Source organism: Buteo buteo, chromosome 27, assembly GCF_964188355.1.
Source record: "Buteo buteo chromosome 27, bButBut1.hap1.1, whole genome shotgun sequence".
In the NCBI taxonomy this organism is placed as follows: Eukaryota; Metazoa; Chordata; class Aves; order Accipitriformes; family Accipitridae; genus Buteo; species Buteo buteo.
This window is the reverse complement of record NC_134197.1, coordinates 11,026,942-11,054,703: the sequence shown is the minus strand read 5'-3', so window position 1 is coordinate 11,054,703 and position 27,762 is coordinate 11,026,942. Positions and strand designations below refer to the sequence as shown.

Sequence of the window (27,762 nt, the reverse complement as noted above, 5' to 3'; positions counted from 1 at the left end):
AGGCCTGACATTTACTCTAGCAGACTGTTCCACTTAACAGTTCCATTAAGTAAGAATATGTAATAAGACCACAAAAAAAAGAGAAAGTCAGGAGCAGCTCATCCAGCTCTTTTATCCATAAAGCTATGAAATGACAGCAGTCCAATTTAGTTGCAGATTTTTTTAATTATTTTGTTAGATTCTGAAGTAAAGTTCAAAGCACTCTAGTGAAGCTGCAAAGTAACTTGCTTGCCAGACTTGTAGTTCCTGGATAATTACTATCTTCAGCAAGCTGGAAAACAAGGCTATTGTAACTGAAAAGTGACCTATTAACTTTATTGCTCAGTAAACACTCCATATGACATTATTCACATTAATTTTAACATTTCAAAGTGAGACTAAAACTCAGGACGAACACCTTACTTCCACCCGTTGCATTTACGCTCCTACAGTTTCCTTCTAAAATAAACTCTAAACATTAAGTTGTATGAAGAGCAGTAAGAGATACTGAGTACAACTGCTAACAGCTGAATTGCAAAAATTGGGAAAACCCTCATTTTCCAGAATAGCAGGTTGTGGATTTATGGTGTTTCTTTTGTCTTCACTAAATCCCAAATTTTAGCTCTCTGCTCTGTCTGGATAATTGAACTGAATGTGACACAGCAAGTTAAGGATTCTAGAACACGGGTTTTTTTCAGGTCTTCAGACAAGGACAAGATTTATGCTTGCTTGAAAATTTTATTGACACAACTGTTTGGTCCCAACACACAAAACAGCACTTGAGCCACAAAAGAAAGTGTCCAAACAAAGTAGACAGCTAAGAAAAGAATTTTTTCTTCTCCCTCCCATTCCAAGAAAAAGATAGTGCATCAATTGAGGGCTTCAGTGAATTTTTTTTTAAACAGACATGAATCTGAAGTTGTACATTTAATTGTTAAATTAAAGAATTTAATGGTTGCAATGCTTTTAAATCTGTAAGTCACATCATTCATTTAACCCTTTGGATAAAAAAATATATTGCAATTCAATTAGCTATTTTGTTACACTATGAACACAACTTCTCAAAAGTATTATTCTATTACTTTCAAACAGCGATTTCATCAGAATCACACATGAATCCAGAAAAGATATGCTGACCTCCATAAATGGTATAATCACCACACTCACTTTGACAAATACCATGTTTTCCTCTGAAGCAAAAACCTGGTTTTCTTTAGTACTCCAGATGACTTGTAGCTGCATCTCAACAATGTAATTTCAGGTTGGTCTTTTTTCCAAATGCATGCTCTTCTGAAACAAAGATCTAGACTGATAAGTGTTAACCTTATCAAACTTAAGGTGAAAGCAGATGTTCTTGCATTTAACTCACTAAAAGCATTCCAAGAAAGCTTACTTCTAAATTTCTCTTTCTATAGCAGTATGTCTGTAGATGTTTACTAAGGACTCAAAATACTGTGCCATAATGCTCAGAAAAACTTCCAAGTGTTTCTCTGCATTCACAATGGCTATAAGTTCACTATTGGTAATACTTGCCTAAATTTAAAAGATTTTATAACAAAATCTGGCTAGTAAAATTCTGTCTATAGCCATTATTCAGTAGCATTTCCTGTTGCTGGCTGAGAAGTTAGAGCCCATGTTCCATCTCTTGTACTTTACAGTAGAATCCACCTAAAAAATATTCAGTTGGCCAGTGGAAAACCTCTAGTATATGTTCTTTCAATACTACAAGCAATTTATTTGCTGCCTGGCAAATACAACCCATTGTAAATGCCACGGTTACCCAGAATGGGTATAAAGTCTCATACACTGGACATTTCTGCTACCTAGAGTTAAGGTCATCCACTGACTTAACCTCTCTTCCAAAGCTGGCCCTTTCAAAAGCCAACACAAGGTACCACAAATTGAAAAAAGCTTCCAACACTAGGAGTAAGTTTTAGAATAAAAACAGACACAGCTAAAAGACAGCATATCAAAGAATAAGCCTCCCATTTACTGAACATGCATAAAAACAGAAAACAAGGTTAAGCTGAACAACCTTAGCACTTCCACATGTAATTAGAACTGTCCTTACAGGTGGAAATAGCATCAATACCTTCCATCACAAAACATTTTAATAAGATCTGCTCCATTATCTGTAATTTATGCATTAAATGCATATTTCAGAAATATCAGAACCTTCCTAACTTCGTTTCTAGACACAGTAAAATGTGTGTGTCTGTATCTTAAACTCATGACACCAAGACAGTCTTTTCCTTAACCGAATCCATGCCCAACTGGAACTAAATATAAAAGGGAAGCTTAAAGCATGAATGTCCTAGAAAGCTCCTAAATGGAACTGAAAGCTACAGAAAACATTTAAAACAAGTTTTACAAAAAATCCACATAATCTTCTACAGACATCTTTAGACAAAAGAATTTCCAATGCAGTTACAAGTCATCTGAAAGGTCAGAGAACAAGTTTCTCGTCTGGAGTACAATCAACTCCCTCACTCTTCTCATTTCAGGTCAGCAAGTTAAATTTCTCAACAGGCTTTTGAAAGACAGATCATGCATTTTATTAATACTGTCTGAAACAATACCAGTAAGCAACAGCCTATAGAATACAATATGCTACATGTATGATTACACCACCAACGAGGCTTAAAGAAAATAAAAATCTGTTCCATTTTTGTTGAATTAATATTTTGCTTTTACTGAACACACATTTATGAAAAACTGTGAAATTTAAGAATAATTTAACGAATGCCAGAATTTTTTTCAAAATTATAGAAAAAATCTGCTCTGCTAACAGCTGTGTTCAGTGTAAAAGGAACAAAATCTTCACAGAATACATTAAATACAAATTAATTCTTCTAGGCCTTTCATTAAAATACATAAGGGCTAGCAAATAGCTTTACTTTGTGCAGAGTCCATAGGTACTTGTCATTCACACTAAAAAGAAAGAGTTAAAGCTTGGTTGCAGGTGCAAGTGAAAAGTTTGCTGCCAATTTCACCTTGTTTTTGTGTTGCTTTTTGGCTGGGCTGTCCATTGCTTCCTTGTTTAGTTGGGTTTCAGAGGACTGACAGGGAGACACTGAAGCATTCTCTGTGGTGTTAGATACCACAGAACCAGAGGTCAACTTTTCTTGAGCTGTGGTAACAATTCTTTGTTTTTCTTCTTCTGTTAAAATCATTATCTCTAAAATAAATAAGACAACTCAATTTATTGATGCTCTGTTCTTGAAAAATAAAGAATGTTTCTCTGATAATAGGCCACAAAATATTTAAAAAGAACTTGTCAGCCTGATTTGAAGCCAGAAGATGTGTCATGTTCACCTCTGCAGCTGATGTGATGTTTGCTTCTGGCTCTGTCTGCATCATGTACTATTTAGAAAGTTTAATTTATTTCTCACACATTAAAGTCTCACAGTGCTCAGAAAAGCACTACGAAATTAGTGTGGTGAAAAGGTTGCTGCAGGTTAGCAAAACGCAGTTTTAGTGGTAGATAAGGTCCCTATAAAATTCACCCCAGAGAATCACAGTAGGGTACTTACAATGAGTACTCAAGAGTTTCTGATGGAAGCCACATGCATTGCCAACGCATCCCCTTGTGTGATATATATACATATGTATGTATTTAAATGGAACTTTACAGAATCAATGATTTGATGCTTTATTTTCCAAATCGTATGAGTTATCATGCATAAGTAATACAACATAGGCAAGCAAACTCTTACCAGAGAGAGGGGCAGGGCGTTCCTCAAACTGAATGAGGTCTGCAGACTCAAGAACCACTGGATCGGGTCTCAGTTGCGGAGATGGTAGGCAGGAAGGAACTGGCTCACACAAGAGGTCAATGGGAGATGTATTTGTGAGGCAAAGAAGTTCTTGCTCAGTTTGATTAGAAACTACAAAAATAAGGGAACATCTTTCAGAGTATCTGTAAGCTGTGAATGCATCACTATTTCAGAGTTAGTAAACTTAAAATCTTCAGATGTGATTCTGAGGATTTGAGAGCTATGCCATATCTGAAATACTATTATCCAATTAATTAATGCTAACTAACCTCAAATTCATTCAGGAGCTACTTTGCTGGATCAAGAGCATCTAACTAATTACAATGCAGCACAAAAAGCAATAGTATGTTAAACCTATTGCTTGCCTAAGTAAATATAGCCCTACAGTAAAATCTGGTATTTGCCAAACTTGAGTAACAGAAGAAGAGCTGTGGAAACAAAGTCCTACAGGAACAGTGTTTAACAGAGAAGGGCCAGTTACCAGACAACTCCCCTGCAGACATACCAATATCTTATCAACTATTTAGGTACCACCTAACACATTTACATGTGAAAATTAAGCTGCAAGTTTCAAAATCAAGTGAATTTCCCTTATTAAAAGGCATAAGCCTAGATTTCTGAAATAACTCAAGAACCATTCCCCAAGTTCTCCAACCTGCAGGTGGTAAAGAATTGGAGACCACAGCGAGATATGAACTATGAGGTCACCCTTTCCCCATTATTTTTATCTGGGGACGGACAAACGGGACTGCCATTATTATTTGGAAATAAGTAACAACACAAAATCAACATAAAAACAGCACAAAAGAGCACTACATTCTCATCAGAATACAGGAGACATTCCTAGCTGAAGCTGCTACTGACCATTTTTTCTCATTAGTTTTATGCTTATAGCCTTAAATTTTCACAAAACCTGTGGGAAACAGTAGTCTAGCAGCTATATATGTACTGACAGCTGAGGACAACAGATGCCCTTGTCAAGAGGACACATGGCTAACTATATACTTTGGGAGAAGTTCAACAGCTTTCAAGCCATAAAGCATTTCTACAGAAGTTCAGATTGACTAACTCAAGACAGCTTTCCCCATGCTGCTTTGATTACTCTGCTTGTTTCCCCTAAGATAATAAATTTCTTAAATAATTCAATTTTGCATTACCGTTGTTAGGTGTTCCTAGACTTAATTCCATTGATGAAGTGGATCCTGGGGTCTCCATAATATGTCCATTATTGTCAGCAAGTTGATTTCCATGATCATCCACATGATCAGCAGGGGGGAAACTAGGTGAGCTAAAACGAGCTACAAAAAGGCAAGTTCATTTGGTTTGTTTACTCAAGTCACCTCTTAAAAGAGGAAAAAGGAAACCAAGATACTGCTCAAAATTGAAATAGCTTACTTTTCATATCATTCTTTAGTACCACAATTCTCTTATGGCCATGCCCTTTAATCCAGACCACCTATAGAGAAAAAAGTAGAATTCAACATCAGCACATACTAAGCTCAAAGCCTAAAGAAGCTTATTCACTGCCTTTCATCTAGCCTTGCACTGACATTATTTCTAAAAGTAAACTAAATCATGTTGCTAATTTGTACTACACTACCCAAGAAAAGCTCTGTCTCAAAAGAATTGATGCCAAAGGCAAACTACAGAGCTAGAAAGTATACTAACTATATATTAACAAAATTATATGTTTAAACATGGAGTTGCAAAATTTCATTTTGTCACACTCCAGAAAAATTAATTTACTTAAATAAAACCTTTTAGCCATAAACTGGGTCACAAAATTAGCCTAGAGCACTTAGGACATGTGGATGACAAGATGCCACAAAAAAACTCCACTATGTTGCACTTTTGACAAGGTCCCACAACTCTTCACTCCTAAAACCAATTAATCTACCATGATCAAAATGAAGCTTCAGTACTGTACAGTTGTTCACTCATTCAAGACAGAAATCAATTATGTCACTTGATAAAGATGCCAAGGATGTTTGTGGCTTCACCAGGAACAGTTCTTAAGCAAAATTTGACCAAAACACATTAAAAAAGTATTTTCTTTTTCTTATTACACAATCCAGATTTCTCAGAAGCTATTAAAAATACAACTGGTATAAGCCTCCTTGGAGAAGGTAACTATTCCAGTAATTCAAACCAAGTAACAGAAACCACAATTGTGTAACTATTTTTAATCCATGCAGAAATCTCAATGTAATTGTGCAAAACAATTCTTCACACCTGTGGAATTGCTCCCAAGAGCTCTTCTAAATTATTGCAGCCATATGCTTTAGGTTGCAGCACTTCTCCTGTGTATTTGCTATATGCTAGTGAGAACTCGTGAAGAAAGATCTGCTGATAATGGTAAGTGTGAAGTAAGGACCTTACATTCTTTGCAAACATATACAGATTTGTAAGCTTCACATATTCTTCTGTTGCACCATTGGTAAATACCTATTAGAAAAAGAAGATGAAGAATTGGAGTGCATACTTCCGTATTCTCTAGTCACAATATCTTTTCAGAGTATGAAACGCACCAGAAAGGAAAAAGAGCTTACATACTTCAACCAAGTAAGGCAGACTCTTCAGGAGTTCAGTTAAGGTCATAAATCCATATTCACATGGATTAAGTGAAGTACTGTGGGTTGTTTCATAATGCTGTTTAAGCTGTTCAACAGAGAGAAAGGACGTTCCATCCCAGGACATCAACAAGACTAGCAATTGGGCAGTCAGAGTCCGCAGAGATTTTCTATTTATCAGCTGAATTTGCTTGCCAGACTCTGTGTCAACAACCTAAGAAAATGAATTGGGAATGAAGTTAGGGACAGGGAAGAGATTAATTTATAAATAACTTGTGTGGCTGGGGTTTGTTTGGGCACAGCCATATCTGACATTACATACCAACATCTGATACTCCCGTAGCCAAAACCACACAGGATAAAAAAGCTTATTACATGGAAAAAATTAAATATACAAAAGCAGCGTAGCAGTTTGTCCACATGGTAGACATGATTTTACTCTTTGTTCCAAGCCAGCTGGATCTGACTGAACTCCAGCCTGAACACCAGCTGCTAAAATAACAGAATTGGAGCAACTAAACCAGTATGACCATGTCCATGTGGCTGTAACCCTTCTTTTCCACTAACATGTAAGACCATCTATGTATTTACATTCAGAGTCAAAGCCTCAAACCATAGGTAAAAAAAATTAGGACAATAAAACATTAGGAGACTGATAACTACTACAGTTATCAGGAAATTATTGCTTTTACACAGGTTTAAGTCAGGTGGGAAAAAACAATTTGTAATGTTAAAATAAGTACTATAATACAATCTTTTACTTATTATTTGTTGAGATAAAGTTGAAAGATTGCAAAAGAACAAAGAGAACATCATTGGGATATAGAAGGTACATTTAAAATTCACTTGCAATTCCCCCTGCTCCCAACTTAATGAAATATTGTTTCTATACTACAATACTAAGCACACCAAGACCTGTAATTTGAGACAGGAAATTCCTTAACACAACATTACATACCTTTTAGAGGGATAAACTTCAAAGTTAAAAGATTACCTTTACAACATGGCAAAGTTTCTGCATTAAAGCTGGAACTGAGCTAACATCGAAGTCATGAAGACGCAATGTGTATCCAAATGTTTTACTGTACTCTGTCAGTAAATCAGTCATCATAAGGCAGTTGTCTTTCTGAGACCGCAGCAGTTTAACAAACTGGGCAGCAATTGCTTTGACTTGTTCCACCTCCGTGAGTGTGAGAATTTTCTCGTCCCCACATTCCAATACCTACAAAACAGAAATTACACTTTGTTAAAGTGATTTACCTCATCTGGATGAAAAAAGTACAATCTGCAACTAAAATTCAGTGCTTCCAGACAATCATTTGCTATGTAGCAGGGCCCAGCTACCTCAAAAGATATCCATATAGCAAGCAAAACTATGTAATTTCTCAAATACAACAATAGGCAATTAAATAGCTATTAACCTTTTTCAAAGCAAATTTAACACAACTTTAATGAAACTTAGCTCTAATTTTGATGCATTGAATTTTGTAAGTATAATGCAATTTAGAAAACTTGAATTTGTTAACAAACTTAGCCTGAATGCGTTAAAAAACTTGGACCATTTAACCAAAATAGCTATATCAAAGACTTTAATACAGCTGGCTAACATTAGAGATGCAGAGTTTATAACTCATACTAAAGTTAATGAGAAATATAACCCCAATGAAAGTCACGCACAGATCTCAAAAATGTATTAGTACAGCTTAGGATTTTAGAACTTACAAGTAAGACATCTGGTATGGCTTCAAAGAGCTCAAGTAGTTTTGTAAAACCATAGTAAGCAAGTTTGCACTGACGACCAAAGTGGTGGTGATAAGAAGGAATAAATTTATTGAAGGGCATTCGAAAATGAGGTTGATGGCGCAGTAGGTCTACTACCTCTTTAGAAAATTGTTTGGTTCTTTCAATTTCTTCTTGTGTACGTTCTAAAATTAAAAAACAAAACAAGAGCTAGGTACCAACACACTTATAAAATGGAACAGAATATAGTAAGAAGATACAGTGATTGATTTTCAGCTTAATCGTGTATCACACCAACTCACTATTTTCTTCTACCACTGAAGACCTTTACTAAGCTTACATGTTTAAAGTCCAAAATAATCAGGTGGTCAGCACTTTAGAAGATATTAAATAGCCAAATATGTTGGTACTTTTGCCGTGTGGCAACAACCCACTCTAATCATTCCACAGAAAGTTTAACTACACACAGAAGTAGTAACATTATTTTATGTGTTTTGCCACCTGCTTTCCTGTCTGTTCCATTATAAGTGTTCCTAGAATGAAAAATTCTTTATTCACTAAAAAGTTTATAACTTAGTCATGAAAGGTAGAAACATAATTATAAAAAATTCAAGTCACTCCTACATACTTTAGTTAGTACAGTTTTAAAATAGTAGAAGAACAATTTATTTGGCAACGGTAAAAAAAGTACATGGACATACCTCTTTTGGGAATACAAATTACCATTTCATTGTCTTGCTGTGACAAACAGATGGTTGTATCTGGAATTTCTGATATTATATCAGCCAATTCACACACTCCATACTCAGTAACATCCCAGTCCTTAGAGAAACACCTGGAAGTTTTACACAATTGTGTAATATAAGCATTAATGCATGCTGTGTAGGCAAAAAATTTGTAAGTTGTGACAATAAGCCTCAAATACCAAGAAAATAAGCATAATTTTCATATTGGCAATAATACTACCATGTGAAACAAAGGTGAAAGTATTCTTAACTCAAATTATCTATCCATTTCGAACCAGAAAAACAAGACACACTGATGGTTCAGATGACATAGGAAGAAAAAGCTCTGTCTATGAACCAGTGGATGCCTCAAACCAGTCGTGGTAAATGACAATATTTTTCAAGCTCACGTTTTAAGTGATTTAAAAAAATGTAATTATGTCATACAGCTCCATATGGCTACACTTTCAACAGTCTGTATTTGCTTAATAGTTACAGACATATGCTCTGTTTAAACAAGATTAGGTCACAAGAGAAGGCAGAGACCATATCCTGGAAAACACCATATTAAGGTTCACAATACTATGTAACATATTAAAAGGTATTTTACTCTCCCCACCTCCCCAGCAGGAACCTCTCAAAAGCAAGAACACTTCACATATATTCTTATTCAACAAATGGCCAGAGCTGACTACAATGGAGGTGCACATTTAGTAGATTTAGAAACAACCAATAATGTATTTTTGCCAATAAAGGAAATAAGTAGAAGCATGCATTCCCAAAAAGGAGCTGTTGGCACATGCAACACAACAGCACACAAAAGGTAGACCACATGTAGCACTAAGATAATATAGTTTTCTCAAAGCACATTAAGTACTGCTTTCTCTCTTCATATCAAGGAAAAAATTATTCTTGGTTCTTAAAAAAAACAACAACAAACAAACAACAAAAACCACCCCTTTTTTTACCATGCTAGAACAGAACATTCTTCCTGGCAATAGCAAGACAGGTATTACTTTTCATTTTTGCACTATTGCTAGATCCAGTTAAAGTAGTAAGAGCATCTATTGTCAATTGGTCTATTTATTTTGCACTTCTCTCTAAAGAAAGCCTAACACAAAATTTTCCCTTTATTGTTCATGTTAATGTGCCATGACCTGCTTGCTTAAATCCAACCTTGCAGTCATGGCTTCAGAAAGAACTAATGAAATACAATAGCCCATTTCAAACTCCAATAAAGTTAAATGAACCTAGTACTAAAGGAAGCAGTAAAGTCTGCCACAGAGCTTTTAATTTTTGTTTTCATTGGAAGTTTGAACTTCCACATCCCAAGAGAGGCAATATAGTTGCCACAGTTTTGTACTAAGATTTAAAGTGCTGACTTCTGTTGCAGTAGGTTTCAAAACCACTGTTGATAGACACGACCTGCACAGTTGTTCTTGTTTCATTAAAGATAACTTACCAGTGATAAGCCTGTAAGAATTCCCTCACAATAACTTGCTTACTGGCCTGGGATTTGAGAAGCTTCAGTAAGTCTTGAGTAAAGCGCTTCACTTGAGCTCTGTGCGTTAGAGTTAACAAGCGTTTGGAACCCATACCAAGAATCTGAAAGAAATTTTATTTGATCACTCACATCTAGCATCCTGAGTAATTTCTTTTACAAGATATTTAGAAGCCAGTTCTAGTATAGGTAGGCTAGAAATAAAGGATGTAATAGAGACAGTGTTTGGAAAGGCAGCCTCGTGAAGCCGTACACTCTCTGTACTAATGCGTATGTTGTCAGGAAACTAAGAAATGCTTCCTCCGTGAGTGCTATTGCAGCTTTTGCATATTTGTATTGGTTACTTTAAAATTCTACAATCAACTGGTGTTCATAGTAAGCTGATGTGACCGTAGCGTTTCTTTTTTGTAACATAAGGCCACGTGACCACATGACTTATTTCACACAGAAATCCTTCAAGTCACAGGCTATGCATTACAGCCTAACTTACAAGCACTCAGCGTTTGCTGTGTTCTTATGGTAAACAACACAACTAAAACCTTTTACTCAAGTGCTAGCCACAGGCTAAAAAGCAGCTTCAAACTTTATTCCAAAGACTTAGATTAAATAAAGAATTAATTCCCCCAGAAGTTGTTTTGGGAGGGTGGGGACAATAACAAAAGAGAAACGACATCTCAAAAAAAGATGACAGTTACACTCCAAGGTTCAGTTAACCATCTCTTTCAAGGTGGACTAGATATTTGCATAGCTTCTATTATACAATACCAACCAGTAATTCAGATAGTTGAAAATACAATTCCCCAAGTTAAAAGGAACAGTGCCATATAACTCACTTGCAGTACATGAGGCACTGCTTCTAGCAGCTCCATTAATTTAGAATACCCGTAGTCAGACACACGGCATTGTTTTGCAAAGTGATGATGGTATGTTGGGATGAATTTACTGACAGGTATGACGCAGGACGGTTGGCTTTTTAGTAGATCTATCACTTCTCTACTGAACTGAATAAGTTGTGGATTACCTACAGGGCTCTTAGAACGTAGAAGCCAAGGATCTAAAAGAAAAAAAAAATCACATTACTGAACCTTTCGCTAATATTCTGTCACTAAACACTGCACTTCATTTATGACACAGGCTAGAGCACAGGAGAAAAAAAAAGAATGAACATTCACGATAGAAGTTTCTCTTTATAAGAAGTTTAACAATTATACAAGATGTTTACTTTATGCTACTCTTAATTTTTTAGCAGAAAGATTAGTTCAGAGAAAAGATTTTAAATAGAAATATTTACCTGTAGTAGGAGGTGGTGGTTTGTTATGTATCCATTTAATAACTTTAATGCCATTTTGGGCAGTGGCAATGTTAACTCCAGGAACACAGGTAATTAGATGTTCTAAAGGAACACCACCCTGGCCTTCTGGCACCATTTCAAGATCACTGAACTCTGACATATAACAATCAGGAAAACTTTGGAAGAAAAAAAGCTTCCATTATACACTAAAATACCACTATAACAGTTGCCCTAAAAATATCATTTATTTTTAGACACTTCCTGAGCAAGAGGCTTCAACAGCTTGCTAAAACATTACAGAAGTCTTCATAAAATGCACATTTTAAATAAGTGCATCTTTTTTTTTGCTCAACATGAATTCAGAAAGTAATAATTTCATAAGGCACTTATTTGCTATAAAAGATACTACCTTACACAAGAACTGGAGTTTTTATGCAATAGGTAGTTTCAGAGCACTACAACAGCCATCAATAAAGTTTTAAATCTTTAACTGATCAAGCTTCACACTAAAAGCCTAAATTAAAATACTTTACCTTAGTAAAGGCACAGTACCCTCATGTGTCTGTAGAAGACTGTGAACTTGGGGAGCAAATGTCTTCAGAGACAAAATCACAAAAGGAATTCTATAAGAATCTGGATCAAACTCATGCTCACTGTAAAAAACAAGAGGTTGAAGTTTATACGCTCATTCTACACATAGCTTTATCATAGTATGCCTGTGCTCACATAGTCACCCATAGTAAACATTATACTACACATATACGATATACTGCTACTAGTTGACAATACCACTAGACACAGTCACAAGCAACTTCCATCTTTTCTTCTTCACAAAAATTAATACAGCTACAGCGTATTTCCAGAAGACAAGCAACAGTTAGAAGACCGCATTTTTATCATCATTAGATTAAAATTTTCAAATTAAATTTTAGCAGCACATACCAGGCAGTTAACAGTGAACATCTAATAACTGCTCTAGTAGCACAACCTGGCTGCTGTTGAATAAAACAAAGAACTCAATATATGGCTTCAGGAAATCTTCAACCCAGTATGAATCACTTACTAAGTGCAGCTGGAGGACAAAGAAGAATGATGAGTTCCAGCTCTAATTACATAATGAAATTCAGGCTAATAGAAAGTTCTAGTATGTGTAACTTTCCTATATAACCAGAGGAAGGTAGTGTACCTTTCAGCTTCTGCTTAAGAGGTATTCAATCTTGACAGCTGTGTTAGAATACAATAATCTTACCTGAACAGACTGATCCAGAACTGCCTAGAAAACTCACTGTACCATCTCACAATTTTCTGCCCAACTTATTCTTGTAAGCATATAAACGTGACTGAAGCACGCTATATGAACATATATACCTCAACTTTAATATACCTGTAAGTGTTAAATGCTGTTCAAATATTTTGTAAGATTTTATAGTATTTTATACACAGCTTACATAAAGTCTTTATTCAGGCAATGCTGCTTACAAACAGGCTCGTGATATTCCAACTCTTCAAATATTATAGGACTACAGTTTGCTGATGAACCATCATGTGACTGTGAAGATCCCAGTGGACTCTGGCGGGCTTGGCTGCTGGGTAAGAGGCACACCAGCCGCCCACTTCCTTGTTCACGGATTGCCACAGTATCCGTTAGTTTATATAAGTCTGATACAATTAACTTATGCCCAAATCTAAAAGAAAAAATTGAAATAAATACACATTATAAACACAGTTACAGAATGCAATAACATGCATTTTTTAAGAAAAAGGAATATGCTAGAAACTATTCTCTGCAAAATGTTAAGGTGACTAATCTATTCATCCCAATGTAGAAAAATGAAGTAAAATACTGGAAGTATAATCCTCTAAGGGCAGTATTACAGTCATTGCCTCTGGATAGATAATATACTGCAACATCTAACAACAAAAAAACGTAACACTCCATTCTGTTACTCTCTATAATTAATTGTAAAACAATCACACAAGATCAGATTCTTTTTAGAAGCACTACAGAAAAACAACAACTGAGAACTTACTTTTTTTCATAGATTTCTGCAAATTTGAACACAGGCAGACAACAAGCAGGTGCATCCTGCAGAATGGACATCGTTTCTGAGCTATAAAAGAAGTTTTGTAACATTAATACTAACAGATTAATTTTATGCTAGTCTCCAACCCAAACTGGTGAAATATTTAGATGCAGTTCATGAACTATAAATCTAACAGGACAAATTGCATTCCCTTCCATCCCAGCACTACAGAAGTTGACACTTCAGATTAGGACTGTGCAAGTAGTAACGTTCCTGCTAATTTGTTAGATAATGTCAGTAAAGGAGTTGCATCTTTCATAGGTGGTGGTAAGATTTCAAACATCTATAAAATGCAACATTAAAGCTGCACCATTTTAAGTTCCCAGTCTGGCCATTCATTACATTAAGAACTTTGAACAGGCATAAACTAAAAGGCAAGAGTTAAAGTTGTAAATTATACAATTGCAAGTAGTACATGACTGCAGAATACTCCACACTCCAAGCACTATTTTCACAGAAAGCTCCAGTGAAAAGATGAAGACAACGTTTTTCCTAATGCTTTCTTTCAGTAAGGAAAAAATTGAAAGGGAAAATACTTGCATTCTCACTAGCATCAGCACTCTAGTTCTATCATCTTCCCTATAGAAAATGGAGATCAAAGAAACACTAACAGCATTTAAACTGTGCATCCCATCCTCAAACAGAAGATTCATATGCACTTTCTGGGAGGAAAGAAGAAATAAAGATGCCAAGTATAATTTTAACTCAGCTGCACAAATTAAGTTACTGAGTTATAGCAGTATTATGAAAGATTAGTGGTGAAACTATTAAACACTATTTAACAGAGATCTACTCTCTTCAGATGCAAATTAAAATATAAGCAGTGTAAAAATGCTGAACTGAAAACTAGCCTCGTTGTATTTAACACATTCCTCAGGTCATAAGACAGATTTTACTTTATTTCCCTGTCATTCCTTTGCTCAGTATTTTAAATCATCTCTCAGCCACTAAATACATGCTAGAACAATTAAGAAGATGCCAAAGTGCTTATTACCTAAGTAGAGAGAGTGATTTACTAGCAGCTCCCGTTGCTAATGAGACCTGGATCCTTTTACTGCCAATTTTATATCTGTGAAGACTGTTGACAGCACTGATGGCTTCTTGCAGATTTTCCATCCGAACTGTAGCTTTCAACTGGTAGTCTGTATGAGGACTGAGCTCTACACTTTTTACCTGAAAGGACAAAAACATCTTATATGTTTACCGCAAAACATTAACTCAAGGCAAGCCAACATGAGAGTAGCAGTGTCTTGCTTCAGCCAAGAGCTGAATACAATGCAAAAGGGAGCTGAGCATGGTGAACCATGGCCAGCAGGACGATGCAAACAAGAACCGAGTGCAATGAGCTTTGGCCAAGGCAAGACCATGATATTCGTTTAACACAAGTATCATCTTCCCATGTAGAAGATTATGCCAGAAGAATGTCATCTATAGATCAGACAGAAACAGGCTGCTGCAGAAATGACCTCTCCTTGCATAGCTGCTTTTTACTGATTCACACTCGTCATGCCTGTTTTTGACCATTTCTGATTCAAAACAAAACCTCAGTTTTTATTGTGATTTTTAAGCTGACATTAGGAATTCAGCTTTACAGCTTAAAAAGGTTACACAGCGAAAGCCTAAGTCTCTTCCCTGCGTGACTTATGAGCCAATAAGAATTTAATACACAAAAAACTTCAGAATATCAGATCTGTGAAGACCACATGCAAATTAAGAACCTAGTGCAAGTGATGATCTGGTCTTTTTGAAGGAAAAACACAGTACCTCCTTTTAACAAAGTTTAAAAGTCATGTTTGGATACCTGTCCATTCCTACTCACTTAAAGCTAGACCACAAACATGTCCACATAAATACCTAAACAGTAAGTACTTAAAAACAGGTTTAATAAAGGTATTTTAGCCTTTACCTTGCCATGTCTTGAGAAAATTTCTTGTAAATTTTGCAGCAACTCTTTTCTGGACAATCTGTAATCTATATTGCTGACCTGAATGTCTGTACCATTTGCAAAAGGATCAGGGCAGTCTGTACCACCGGTATGGTTTACTACATTAAACGTGAGTGGAGATGATCTATTTGAGATGTTTGGAGACATACTCCTGGGTAAAATAAAAACATTTATGAGCTAAAGTAGCTATTGCACAATTCTGATATATACATCTCAAAATTATTCAGAAAACAGACATAGGTCAAGTGCACAAATACAGTACTCTGAAGGTATTTTCCTAGTACATATATGTGCAGGCAAAACAAATTTCACCACAAGCAAAATGTCATAACAAGACAAATATTTCCTTTCCCCTCATAGCAAGTCATTCATATTATGTTTCAAAGTCACCCAATTTAATAATATTTGGCACCAAGTCTTGCACTATCTTACTAACACATTAAAAAAGTCAAACTCATTCACATGATTTTAATAACTGGCAAAGGCCAGATATTTAAGTCTACAAGAGTTTAATGGGCCTGGGTAAATTTCTACTGGGAACGTCAAAGGCACTAGAAGAGAATAAAATGTCTGTAATATGTCTGAAGATTTTTCAGAAGCTTTAAAGACAAAGTTTGCAGGAAACAACTGCCACATAGTAAGTTTCTAAAAAAAAGTTCACTCCACCTTGTATTTACATCCACCCTCTGTTAGATGTTATGCAGCACCATCACAGTTTCCTTTTGCCTCCACAAAAAATAAGTGTATTAAAGTAATGTGCTTAGCATACACAACTCCATGTGCAGCTGTGAGTAACTGAGGTATATATTGGTGAAGTCTCACTTCACCTCCCAAATAAGACACAGATACTTACCGAGATGACCAGCAACTCTGAGACATGAGCAAAGGACTGAGTTGTCTGGAGGCCGTCAACTTACTGAAAGCAGAGGGATAGCTGACCTGAAATACAGTTTCATCTTTATCTTTTTTATCTACAGGAGAATTGGTAATGCTCCTGGAAGCAGAGGTCTCTTTTCTATTTACAAATATATGTAAGAAAAAGAAAACACATTATGTTGCAGAATTCACATTAAAAATGTAGCTAACATTGATGTCTTTTTATTTTAAAACATACTTCTGACTACTTTTACAGGATGAGTCTCCCACTCCAATCTTTTTGGTTGTCAGAGACACAGGAATTGCTGCATTAGAGTTACTCTGAGGAGAAGGAATTTGTTCTCTTAAATGTTCTTGCTGGTTTTCAGTATTTCTACTGATGGTCTTTGATTCAAGGTGGCACAGCTCCTATATGAAACAGATGAAAGGTCAGCATAAAAGCACCAGACATTCCTTGCCAGAGACTTTCCTTGTGATGGAAACATAGACAACTGACAAATTTTTCGTTAATAGCATTTTCATTGGCACTTCATAACCAGGAATATTTGATTTTCTGTGACAGAAAATAGTAAACCGTCAATTAGTTGAAATATTTTTGCTACATTGTAGATCTGCCCTAGTTCACCTTAAACTGGCAAAATGGATCACTCCAGATGTTATACTCAACACCAATACAAAAGTCAAAACTGGCCTAGGATTCGAGACTCAGTAAGTACCAGCAGTATTTCCAAATTGAGAAAAAGGTGGCAGGGACCAGGGAAAAACAACCCTCAAATTCATTGTCTGCTTTCCAAGCAGATGAATACAGCTCTCATTCGGGAATGTCACTATAAATTAGAGTTATTCACTAAATAGGACTGACAAGTTAAAGCTGTAACAGACACAATCCTCAGAACATGAGGAAAAGCAAGAATACTAAACAAGGTAGAACAACAATACCTGTAAACTTTTAACATTTGTGGGTTTGATGATAGATCCATGAGTCTGGAATCCTCTCCCAGCAGAGCCTTTGGTACCAGAAGACTGATCACTTGAGTCTTTGTTGAGGAGGCACAGCTTTGTATTCTTGTTAACTTTTTTGGGAGACTTCACCTTTTCAGTTCCCACAGAGCTGGAGCTTTTTGTTTCATTAAGTTCTTTGTTTTTGGGAGTAAAAGACACTACAATCCTGTTACCAAAAACATCTTCATTTTCCATTCGCTTCCAAGCCCGTTCAGCACTTTCTTGATTTAAAAAACGGAGAATTGCACTGCTTCCAGAAATGCTCAGCACCTTCCCTCCACAGTTGTCTGACAAACGCCTGAGTCTATTACTGACACTTTTGCTGTCTCTGTTTGTTGGCAGGTTATAAACATATAATAGGGTATGGCACGCCTGTTTAAAGGGAGTAAGGGTTTAATTTGATTGTGTCAGAATAGCCCCGTGTTCAGAACGAATATTTTTACATTGATTCTGATGACACATGCTCTCCTCCCACCCCCACCAAGTAATTCTTTTTGCATCATTCAATTTGGTTGGTAAACTCTCATACCAAGGTAGATCCTCAAACTTCCATCTTCAATATAATTTAAAGTTAGAAGAGACTACAGAGTCCCTGATCAATGGATCAATACTTGATCACTTCTCCAGATAAGAAAGCATCACTGCTTGCAACTCAAGAATTCTACATATTCTACACATGCATGCGAACACATAGTTCAAGAAGTTATTTTACAGTAAGAAAAGGTCGTGAGTGCTGTGCCAAGACAACACAGCAAATCTAGAGGTAATCATAAGGAAGACAAAAAAACCCAAGAAAATAGTAGACAGTCACTCAAAACTGTCAAGAAAGCATCACAGAGCTGTCTTAATGCACAACTAAGTTCTTAACCTATCTTTCTGCCAGTGAAAGAAAGGCACGTAAGATACATTATCTGATAAAATATTTAATGATCAGAATGTGACCTTGCTATTTTACTTTTTCAGTTAATTACTTTCTTTTATTATTTCATTCTTTCAGCCTTAAAGCAGAAAGCATACATCCACATGGTAACTGAAATACAGACAATAGTCAAATACCCATAAGACATCATGCCTCACCATAAAAACCACACACATAATTTCAGCCTGCTCTCCCCCTAAATTAGAGAGGAAAAAAAAAAAAAAAGGAAGATGACACTTCAAAGTGTCTGTCACATTAAGAATTAAAAACCTTACCGGCATTTTCAGTGGTAACCTTGGTGGCAAGTCTGAAATAAATTCTTCAAAACAAATAAGCTCATGAGCATGATGTAAAAGTGCTTCTGAAGCTTGGTTTTTATGTACCAAAATTATCCGAAAACCATGTCGATGTCTCAGGTCACTGAGTTCCAAAGCAAAGTTTACATCCGCTGGAGAAAAAAAAAAAAAAAAAAAAAAAGAATTAACAAGGAAGCACATGAAAAAGCTAAAAAAATCAGATCAAACAAACAAAACCCCAGATCTCACTTGACAAGTTCTATTTATCACTGAAAATTTCCAATGAAAAAGCACTAACAGCTACAAGGCTTCTCAATAGACATAATTTACATCGGCAGTTAGCATTCAGTCTCAGACAAGGGCTTCGTTTTAATAGCAACTTCTAGCAATTTATCAGCAAGGCATTCGACTGGTACTGTATACTTCTTTAACAAGCATTTGTTTAGCTTTAGGGAGAAACCCAAGGCAACACACAGCAATTAAATAGTCGAGTGGCTTGCATATTCAACTGCATAGTATGCTGCTACAAGAATAAAAAACAAATCAAACACATTTTGCTCAAAGCATTCTGAAAGATTACCATAAGGAAAACTCAATGAGTTTTACTTTATTAGCTTCCTGCTGAAGCTGTCTAACTTTAGACAGTATTTATACGCATACCTACTGACACTCAAAAAGACATCAGATTCCAGTGCTAATTTAACTAAGCCAAGTTCTCATCTCCCTTGCTGCCACTGACATTATTAAGAATTCTTGAGCAATTCAGTTAAAGCTGATTCTAAACACAACCCTTGGAAAGCAGAATACTGTCATATACAAAAGTACTACTGAAGAGGAGAGGAAATGAATTCTGCACTGTAGATGAGTACCACAAACACTTACTTGACACAAGAACCACAGTGGCAGGTGCTGTGTGTGTATCAGCAAATCTCCTAAGACTCTGTCTGAGTTTGTCATCAGCAGCATTCTTTGCTGTAGCATTGATGTGTGCAACAGTCACCTGTGGAAATACAGATAAGCTCTAAAGGAAAGCTTGATGTGAACTATGCTTGCCTAAATATATTTTTTTAAAAAAATTAACATAAAAACAAGTCTTCACGTGCTCCTTTTATTTAGATAAATTAATGCACACGTGCATGAAATACAACATGTATGGATCTCAAACTGTTCTAATGAGCAATGAACTTCAACCCCAGTTATACAGCAATGTCTTAGGGATGAGTTCTGCTGTTCTGTGTTAAAGATCACCATCTACATACCTTAAAAACATTCCATGAACCCTCATTTGAAATAGGGGGGTGACAAACATAACAAGTACTCACTATCAGTTTGTTTTACCTCACATAAGCAGATAACTGTTAACCTGTTATCATATCTGCAATTCAGGGGGTGGGAAGGGAATTTCTGACTTAGAAACCTGCACAAAAAGTTAAAAAAATACCAAGAAACAAAAGGTATTGATGGAAAATATACAATGTTAAAGGTGCCCCAGTCAATACCACTAATTTACAAGTGTCCTCACTAATCAGCATGGTATTCACTAACAAAAGTAAAAGAAATTAAGTTCACAGAGTCATAGTTCCTTTAGGTTAATGATTTAGTCACAGATTTGGAGGATAACACTAGAAACACCACCACCACTTATTACTGGATGAAATCAAAATCCTCTATGGACGTTAGAACTACAGCTAAAACAGTAATCTACATATAATGGAATGCAATTTCAGTTTTAAAAAGTATCACACCAGGAAAGTTCAGCATTAAAGACCCAACCCATAAACTAATTGTAAGTTCATGCACTAAACACAGAAGCTAACATACAGCTTTAGTGAACACAAATCACTATTAGCACACTCAGAGTACACAAATTCTCAAGCAAGAACACCAAGCAGATGCTGTTTTGATACCTGGCAGTTGTTTAGCTCCTGAATAACTTCTTTATTTTCTTTACTAATGTCACACACACAGATGAATTCTGCTTCTCTGTGACCTTTAAAAAACTTTTCACGAATCCTCTGTACAACTGCTATAGCTGAACGGCCAGTGGGAACTGAACAGTTTTCAATATCCCAGAAGACTCCAATGGGGGGCAAGTTTTCCAGAACTTGGCCTGTTATTGCAACTTCCGGAGACCCTGTACAGGTTTAACAACACAGCTCATTTTAATCTCCAAATACCAAAAATGTTAAACTTGGCATACTATAAACTTTGCACATGAGAAGCTTTATGTTTTAGAGAACAACACACCCAGGAACACAAGTTCAGTTTTATTTGCTTAAGGAATCTAAAAAACAAATCAGGTGTTTTCAAAGTTTCTCTTTAAGGGAGAAACTTTAAACCTCAGATCAGTCTTAAACAGAAATTCAGTCACTGTTAAGTTAGGATAAAGATGCAAGACAATCTCAGCTTTACTTTTAAACTATCAAACAACCAAGTAATGTATTTAAAAAAGAAATGTTATCAAATGTTGAGGTGGCTTGTGACACTAAAATTGCCTGAAGTTGTGTCACACTAAACTCAGCGGGTGCTGTATCTGTAATGGAAGCGAAAGATGAAAGCTGTTCAAATTTACAGTGTGCATTAGATACAGAATCTAAACAAAACTGGATGAGATTACCAGTATAGTGACTGTGATTATAGAAAATTAAGGCAGTATGGAACAAACACAAAGGTATCCTACAGTTCAGGAGACTGAGGTTAAGAATTTTTGCTATTACAGGCTAAGAAGTGCAAATAAAGTTTCTGGTGTTTCAGCACTCTGAATATCTATTTAATTTTGAATTAACATTACACACCCATTCCATGCCCACAGAACAACTGGAAAAGAAACATGAGGAATGACACAGAATCCTCACAGGTCAAAAACAAGCTAAGAATTAAAGTTAGCTGAGAACATAAAATAAAGCACAGCCAGCAAGTGTACTTGTTTAGGTACATGTTGACTAGTTATTCTTCTGCAAGATTCACTGGAATTGCATTTTGTAATGACACTTAATCGGGGTATTGCACCTTACAAACCTAAAAATGGGTGTAGTCTTAAAATTATAGTAAAGCTATCCAATTTTTCTCCCATGACTTTTTTTTAAGTTTATAACTTTAACACTAGCTATGATTTTGTAATTGAAGCAGTACTAACCCTGTAGAAAAAACATAGTTATTATTTCACACTGTTTTCCTCTCACAAACACTGAAAAAAGCTATATTGTAATTATAAACATTACAACTTTACTGCACTACAGACTAAGAAAAAGCTTTTCTAAGTATGTCCGAAGATAATTTCTTTATAAAACACCAGAATGAAATAGCTTCCAAGTCCTTAGATTTTCTTTTTCTAGTTCTTAAAATGGTAAAAAATGTAACAGTAAAAAAATCAAAAGTCAGTGGAGACAATACGGTAAGTTAACTAGGTAGTCACAACAGGTAAATCCAAGTTATGACTTTCTGAAACAGAAACAAGGTATTTTTTTACTGTTTAGTCTTCTATGACTTCATCACAGAAGTTTCCAGAGAACAGTGCAATTTAAGGGAACTCTTCATGTGCAACAGCATTTAAGGAGGACATCCACTAAGTGCAAGTTTCAAACAAACGTGGTTTACCATATTTCTGCGGTGATTTGCCAAGGCTGCTTGCCAGTAGCAAACTCTTCTCATTTCCTGTTCCTTTGGTTCCACAGCCATTACATATTGGGATAGGAGCAGGTGCAGTCTGTGCACTTGGAGGAGGAATATTTGGCCAGATTTTAGCAGCATCAACTAGGTTGTTTCTGGTTGGCTGTTGGGACAATTTTTCAAAATACATGTTCATTTAGTATACAATATTAACACGTATTATTCCATGCTAGAAACACTCAGTTTCCCTTCTGCAACAAATGCAAGTTCAGCTGTACTCTACAAAGTTAATTAACAGTCTCACTGCATGAAGGAAGCTCCTCTCCTAGAGTTTTTCCTAGCATACTTAGCTCTGGATTTCCAAATGCAAGGAAAGATGCTATTGAATTCCACGCATCAAGACAGGCCATCTTTAAGAGGCACTAAAAACATGCTCCAAAAAAAAAAAAAAAAAAGCCTAGCACGTGAAATCAGCACAATTAAGAGTACAAGGTTGAATCGCCTCTCTCCCCCCAAAAATAGTAGTCATAATTCCAAACACACTTGTCCTGGCTTCAGCTGTGATAGAGTTAACTGTCTTTCTAGTAGCTGGTACAGTGCTAAGTTTTCAGTTCGGTATGAGAGGAATGTTGATAACACACTGATGTTTTCAGTTGTTGCTAAGTAGTGTTTAGACTCAAGTCAAGTACTTTTCAGCTTCTCATGCCCAGACAGTGAGAAAGCTGGAGGGGCACAAGAAGCTGGCACAGGACACAGCCAGGGCAGCTGACCCAAACTGGCCAACAGGGTATTCCATACCATGTGACATCATATCCAGTATATAAGCTGGGGGGAGTGAGCGAGTGGCTGCGAGGTGCTTAGTTGCTGGCTGGGGTTAAGCCACAACAATAATGAATTCACCATTTAGTTTCTTGAAATTAAGACATTTCACTTTTATAATGGAAACTCAAATTTAGAAGTAACATATCTTGCAAAGTTGAGTATATTATTTCACTTGAAATTCCTATTAAAATTCAAGCACAGTTTTAATCAGTTCTAAAGTGTACCAAATTGGTATTGAAATATAAATTACAAGTTTGGGAAGATTGGACTAAGACCTATCAAACCAAAACTAGAATTTCCTCATAGCATCAGACACTTCACCTGACTTACAAATGGATCTTTATTGATCAGCTGCCCAAGGGTACATGTTAACTGTTGTAAGCCTTTTCTCAGAGTCACTACTATGGAACATTTTAATTACAGCTGTCAGGAAGAGATAACTGTCTTTCAAATCCATTCAAAGTTCTGCTTGAGTATATTACAGATCCCCTGTAAGCTAAACATTGTGATAGCTTCTTGTCTTCCTATCGAACTGAATGTTACCTCAGAAAAGAGATCATCTTCAAAAAGGATATCTGGCACACTTCAACTGTGCATCACCAACGAGGAGGATGCAAGCTGCAACCCATGGAAGGTGGAGTTTTGCTCAAGTAACATTATTTCAACATTAACCATATACCATGCTTAATGAATGAGAAACACAATGTGTACAAACCTTGCTCAAGCAGTCATTGCAGTAGTGAGAGCCCTTTAAACAAACTGAAGGTGCCATGTTTAGGTGCAAAGGGTTGGCGCACACACGCGACGTTAGCTCTGACTGTGCAATATGCTCATCCAAGTGACCTGTAGCCCCAGTTGTGAATTCAGAACAAGGAAAATAGCCAGAAGATGTGCAGCTCTGAAGGGCTGGAAACTGATGCAGTTTGTGCACATTACCATGACAGGACTGAAAATGGAGTTTTCCACAGCAGGGCAGATGTTGACAGGAAGATACACTGTTTTCTACGCACATGCCAGGGAATTCACTTGCAATGCCTGCCAAATTGCTTCTAGTTGGAGGGCTCTTCAGTGAAGGTGCAGACGGATAAGCAAATCCTGACCCTACTTGACATGTAATCGTCCCAGTGCTTTTCGAGTCTAATATCGTGCCAGGGTGAATCAAGTTACCACCACCACCACCACCACAATGCATTTGTGGAGTACAAGAAGAGTCAGAGCCATGAGCACAGCAGCTTACTTTCGGGCCAGGCGAAAGCTGTATTTGCTGTTGCTGAATAGGATGAACATCAGGAAGCGGTACTGCTGGAAACAGTTTAGAGCCAGCATTATGAGGAGATGAAGCATCCTTCAATTCTGCAGCAGCTTTCTTGTTCTCCATGTAATCCTTCTGGAAAATGAAAGCTCAGTTACGTTCAGATAGATAAATAAACCAATGATTTTATAGTATAAGCAAGCATATTTTTAGACTGTTACAATTTTGACAATAACAGAAATTTTGAAAAGTGTTATCTTTATGATTATTATTACCTCACTATCTGAACATGAAGTATATTGTATCAGTGGATTTTGGAAGCAACAAAACCAAAAAGCTATAAACCAAACAGCAATGGGTCTGTAAAACAATTTGAAAGGCAGAAAAATGTTTGGCTGAGAGACATTTGAAATTGCAGAGCAAAAAAAAGATTTTTCTTGTAAAAGCAAACATAGATGGATGCAATGTAAAGTAAAAAAAACCTCAGTTTGGAGGTACATAAGTAATGATCTTTGAATAAAAACTTTAAAATTGTATTAAACTTCTAGAAGTAATGCATTAAAAGACTAAGACCTTAAAAAAATAGAAATTATATCAAGCACATAAACTGAAGACAGAGAAGACTAAATTTTCACAACTACATAAGTACTTTTTGCCTACTCTGATTAAAGATACCAAAGATGTACAGACATAAAAGCATAGACAAAAATACAGTGGTTTGTTGGTTTTTTTGGTTTTTGGGTTTTTTTTTAAAATAGCAGCAGTGAAAACTAAGCAAGGTTATGAGAAACACCATAACAGTCAAGGTCAGCAGAGCTAACCTGCGTACAACTTGCTGCTTCAGAGCTTTAGGCCAGTACTCTGGAACTACTTTTACTTTCCAAATTGAATTTAATGCATTTACTACCACACAGTAATGAATAACTGATTACCTAAGTTCAAAACGATTCCTCTCTGCCTGATGCCATGTCTTACGAATTGAAGACACAGTCTGCCAAAAATCTGTCTAGAACCATTCTATATGTTTAATTCCAGAATTTACGGCAGCTCCCTTCCTAACCTCTGACACATGAGAATAGCAACACAACAGGATACATGCTTATCTGTTTCCCCCATTTCTTTTACTCACACTGAACATGCATGAATGAGTGTTACTTAACAGCTGGAGCTTGCCTGCTCAAAGTCATTGTCTTGTCCTATTCCTTAGCACTTTGCATCTTAAAAGTATAGAATCATACAGTTACAGAGCAGGAACATTTAAAGCAATAGAAACAAGAAAAAATTAGACATTCACAAAGAACAGTATCCACAATTGCTGGAACTACTATATAATAATAATAATAATTCAGAAAATTCTAAACTTACCTCCAAACTAAATTGACAACAAACTAGAAGCATAAAGACTACTTCCGTACTGTACTCTTCAGCAATAACTTCACAGAGCTTTCAAGAAGCTGCCTTATGTACTTTTAAAGCAGTCAGTTGTGTTATTCCAAACAGAGCTGTAGAGAGTAAAGCCCTTCAAGCAAAGCAACTTGCCTGCTTTCACCAACACTGATGAAAGAGCTGCAAACACAACTACAGACCTTAAATCCCCAAGTAGATTTTGTACTTACCATGGTAACTGCTATCTCCTCTTTCTCCCCTCCCCACTCGCCCCCTTTAGTCAGCAATAACACTGCAGTTAGTTATACCGCTCTGTACCAGGATATCAACTATGCTTTTAGTAAAACAATACATTACCGTTTTCGCACTGCAAGGCAAAGACTTTTCAGCAGCAGAAAAGCAATTAGAAAGTTTCCAGAGCCATGGTTTAGCATCATTCTCTTCTCGCTGAAGCCATCCAAACGATCTATTGCAGAGGTTCTCTGTCCTGTTTCCTTCCATCATACAGCCAAACAAAAAGGTTCAACATTCTTTCATCCCCGCTTCCTTTCATTCTTCCCACCTGCTAAAGAGAAAAAAAACGCATGCTTTAAATACCTTTTAAGGTAAGACAGAGAAAAATCATGGTGGTCCTACGAATTCCACTACTGCCAGATCACTGAGCCTGCATTATTTATGTTAAATTTAATTATGCATATGGGACACAGCCTTGACTATTCCTTTTTAGTCCAGGAATATTCTTCAAGACCTGCAGCACAGGTGAGGTAGTCTGAGGAAAACACTGTTTAAGTCTACAGCATTAGCCACATTGCTCCAGAAATGCATTGCTACTGACATGAAATAAATCCTTGAAACTTTCAGTGCATTCTCCTGGCGAGAGAAGCCAGGAGGTAGGTTTTCAAGAACAGCTCATCGGTAAATACAAAATAGGTGCAAGTGAAACTAATCTGAAAGAATTAAACTGCACATTCGTTGTTTTTCCATGGGCTAACAAAACTATATATACTTTTATTAAGCGTACAGCACTTAGTATTTAAACAGAGCTTTAAATTATTAAAGTTATTTACAAGTGCTTCTACTAATTCTCAAGCAGCCCTGCAGCACACCACAGTACAGCTTTACAGAACCACAAAGAAGCAAAGCAACTTGTTTGAGGCCCAGCCACGCTGCACCAGGAAAACTACGATTAGCAATCAAGTCTTCTAACTCCCCGACTACGTACTGCATTCATTAGACCACACTCCTTCCCTTTTTTTGCATTTAATGGTAAACACAATAACCATGGAATACATTCCGTAGCTTACATTTGCCCCAGCGTTATTTTTAACTACAAAAGAAATTTGATTTTTTTTTTCTATAGTGCAAATGTTTATTCACACGACCCCTAAGCACCCGAAAACTCCGTTGGATAAAATATTAAGTTAATCAAGTTCTGCAACTCTTTTAAAAACGCCTGGCAGCACCCACTCGTTTCGGAATTAGAGCCGTAACTGAAAAAAAATGAAACGCGACGTTAACCACGTCTGTCCGCGCTTTGCCCTCTGCGGCTCCCAGTTCCCTGGGTGCTTCCAGCTCGGCCTGGCCCGCAGCCCCGGGGGCGACGGCGAGGCCCGACCCGCCCCCCGCCCAGACAAACAGCCCCAGCAAGGCGCTGCCGGGCAAACGGCCTCCCCCGCCCGCGGGGCGGCGCCGGGCCGAGGCCGTCGTGCAGCTCCGCCCGGGGGAAGGGCTGCTGCCCGCGAGGGGAGCGGGCCCCGTCCCCGCCCGGCCGCGGCGTTCCGCCGGGGCCTCCCCGCTGCCGCAGGGCGGCGGAGGCAGCCCCGGGAGAGCGGGAGCCGGCGGGCCCGGCCTGGCTCGGCTCTGCCCCCGCCCGCCAGCGCCTCACCTGAGCCGCCCCCAGCGCTGCCGCCCCTCACATGCCGCCGCGGCCCCTCACACCCCTTTGTTGTCCTCCCTCCTCCCTCTCTGCTCCTTCTGCCGTCAAGCGAC

General features: G+C 37.1%; 1 protein-coding gene across 5 annotated transcripts; it reads right to left on the bottom strand.

Annotated features, from left to right (window-relative positions):
- Positions 1-697: 697 nt before the first annotated feature.
- On the bottom strand, positions 698-27,762 carry MARF1 (meiosis regulator and mRNA stability factor 1). Of its 5 annotated transcripts, none has more exons than XM_075058916.1 (27): positions 27,659-27,762; positions 26,131-26,338; positions 23,851-24,522; positions 22,302-22,476; positions 20,612-20,838; positions 19,587-19,704; positions 18,684-18,856; positions 17,427-17,861; positions 16,726-16,895; positions 16,465-16,626; positions 15,573-15,762; positions 14,661-14,839; positions 13,613-13,693; positions 13,031-13,267; positions 12,116-12,235; positions 11,583-11,758; positions 11,125-11,345; positions 10,253-10,395; positions 8,767-8,900; positions 8,048-8,250; positions 7,320-7,547; positions 6,309-6,539; positions 5,988-6,200; positions 5,151-5,211; positions 4,913-5,053; positions 3,696-3,866; positions 698-3,157 (listed from the first exon to the last, which is right to left on the bottom strand). In XM_075058916.1, exons 2-27 carry the CDS (start codon positions 26,275-26,277, stop codon positions 2,925-2,927), a joined length of 5,241 nt encoding a protein of 1,746 aa, XP_074915017.1. In that variant the 5' UTR covers positions 26,278-26,338; positions 27,659-27,762; the 3' UTR covers positions 698-2,924. The 5 variants fall into 5 exon arrangements, with proteins under 5 accessions (XP_074915017.1, XP_074915021.1, XP_074915019.1 ...); XM_075058920.1 differs by having other exon boundaries at positions 6,135-6,200; XM_075058918.1 differs by having other exon boundaries at positions 23,851-24,519.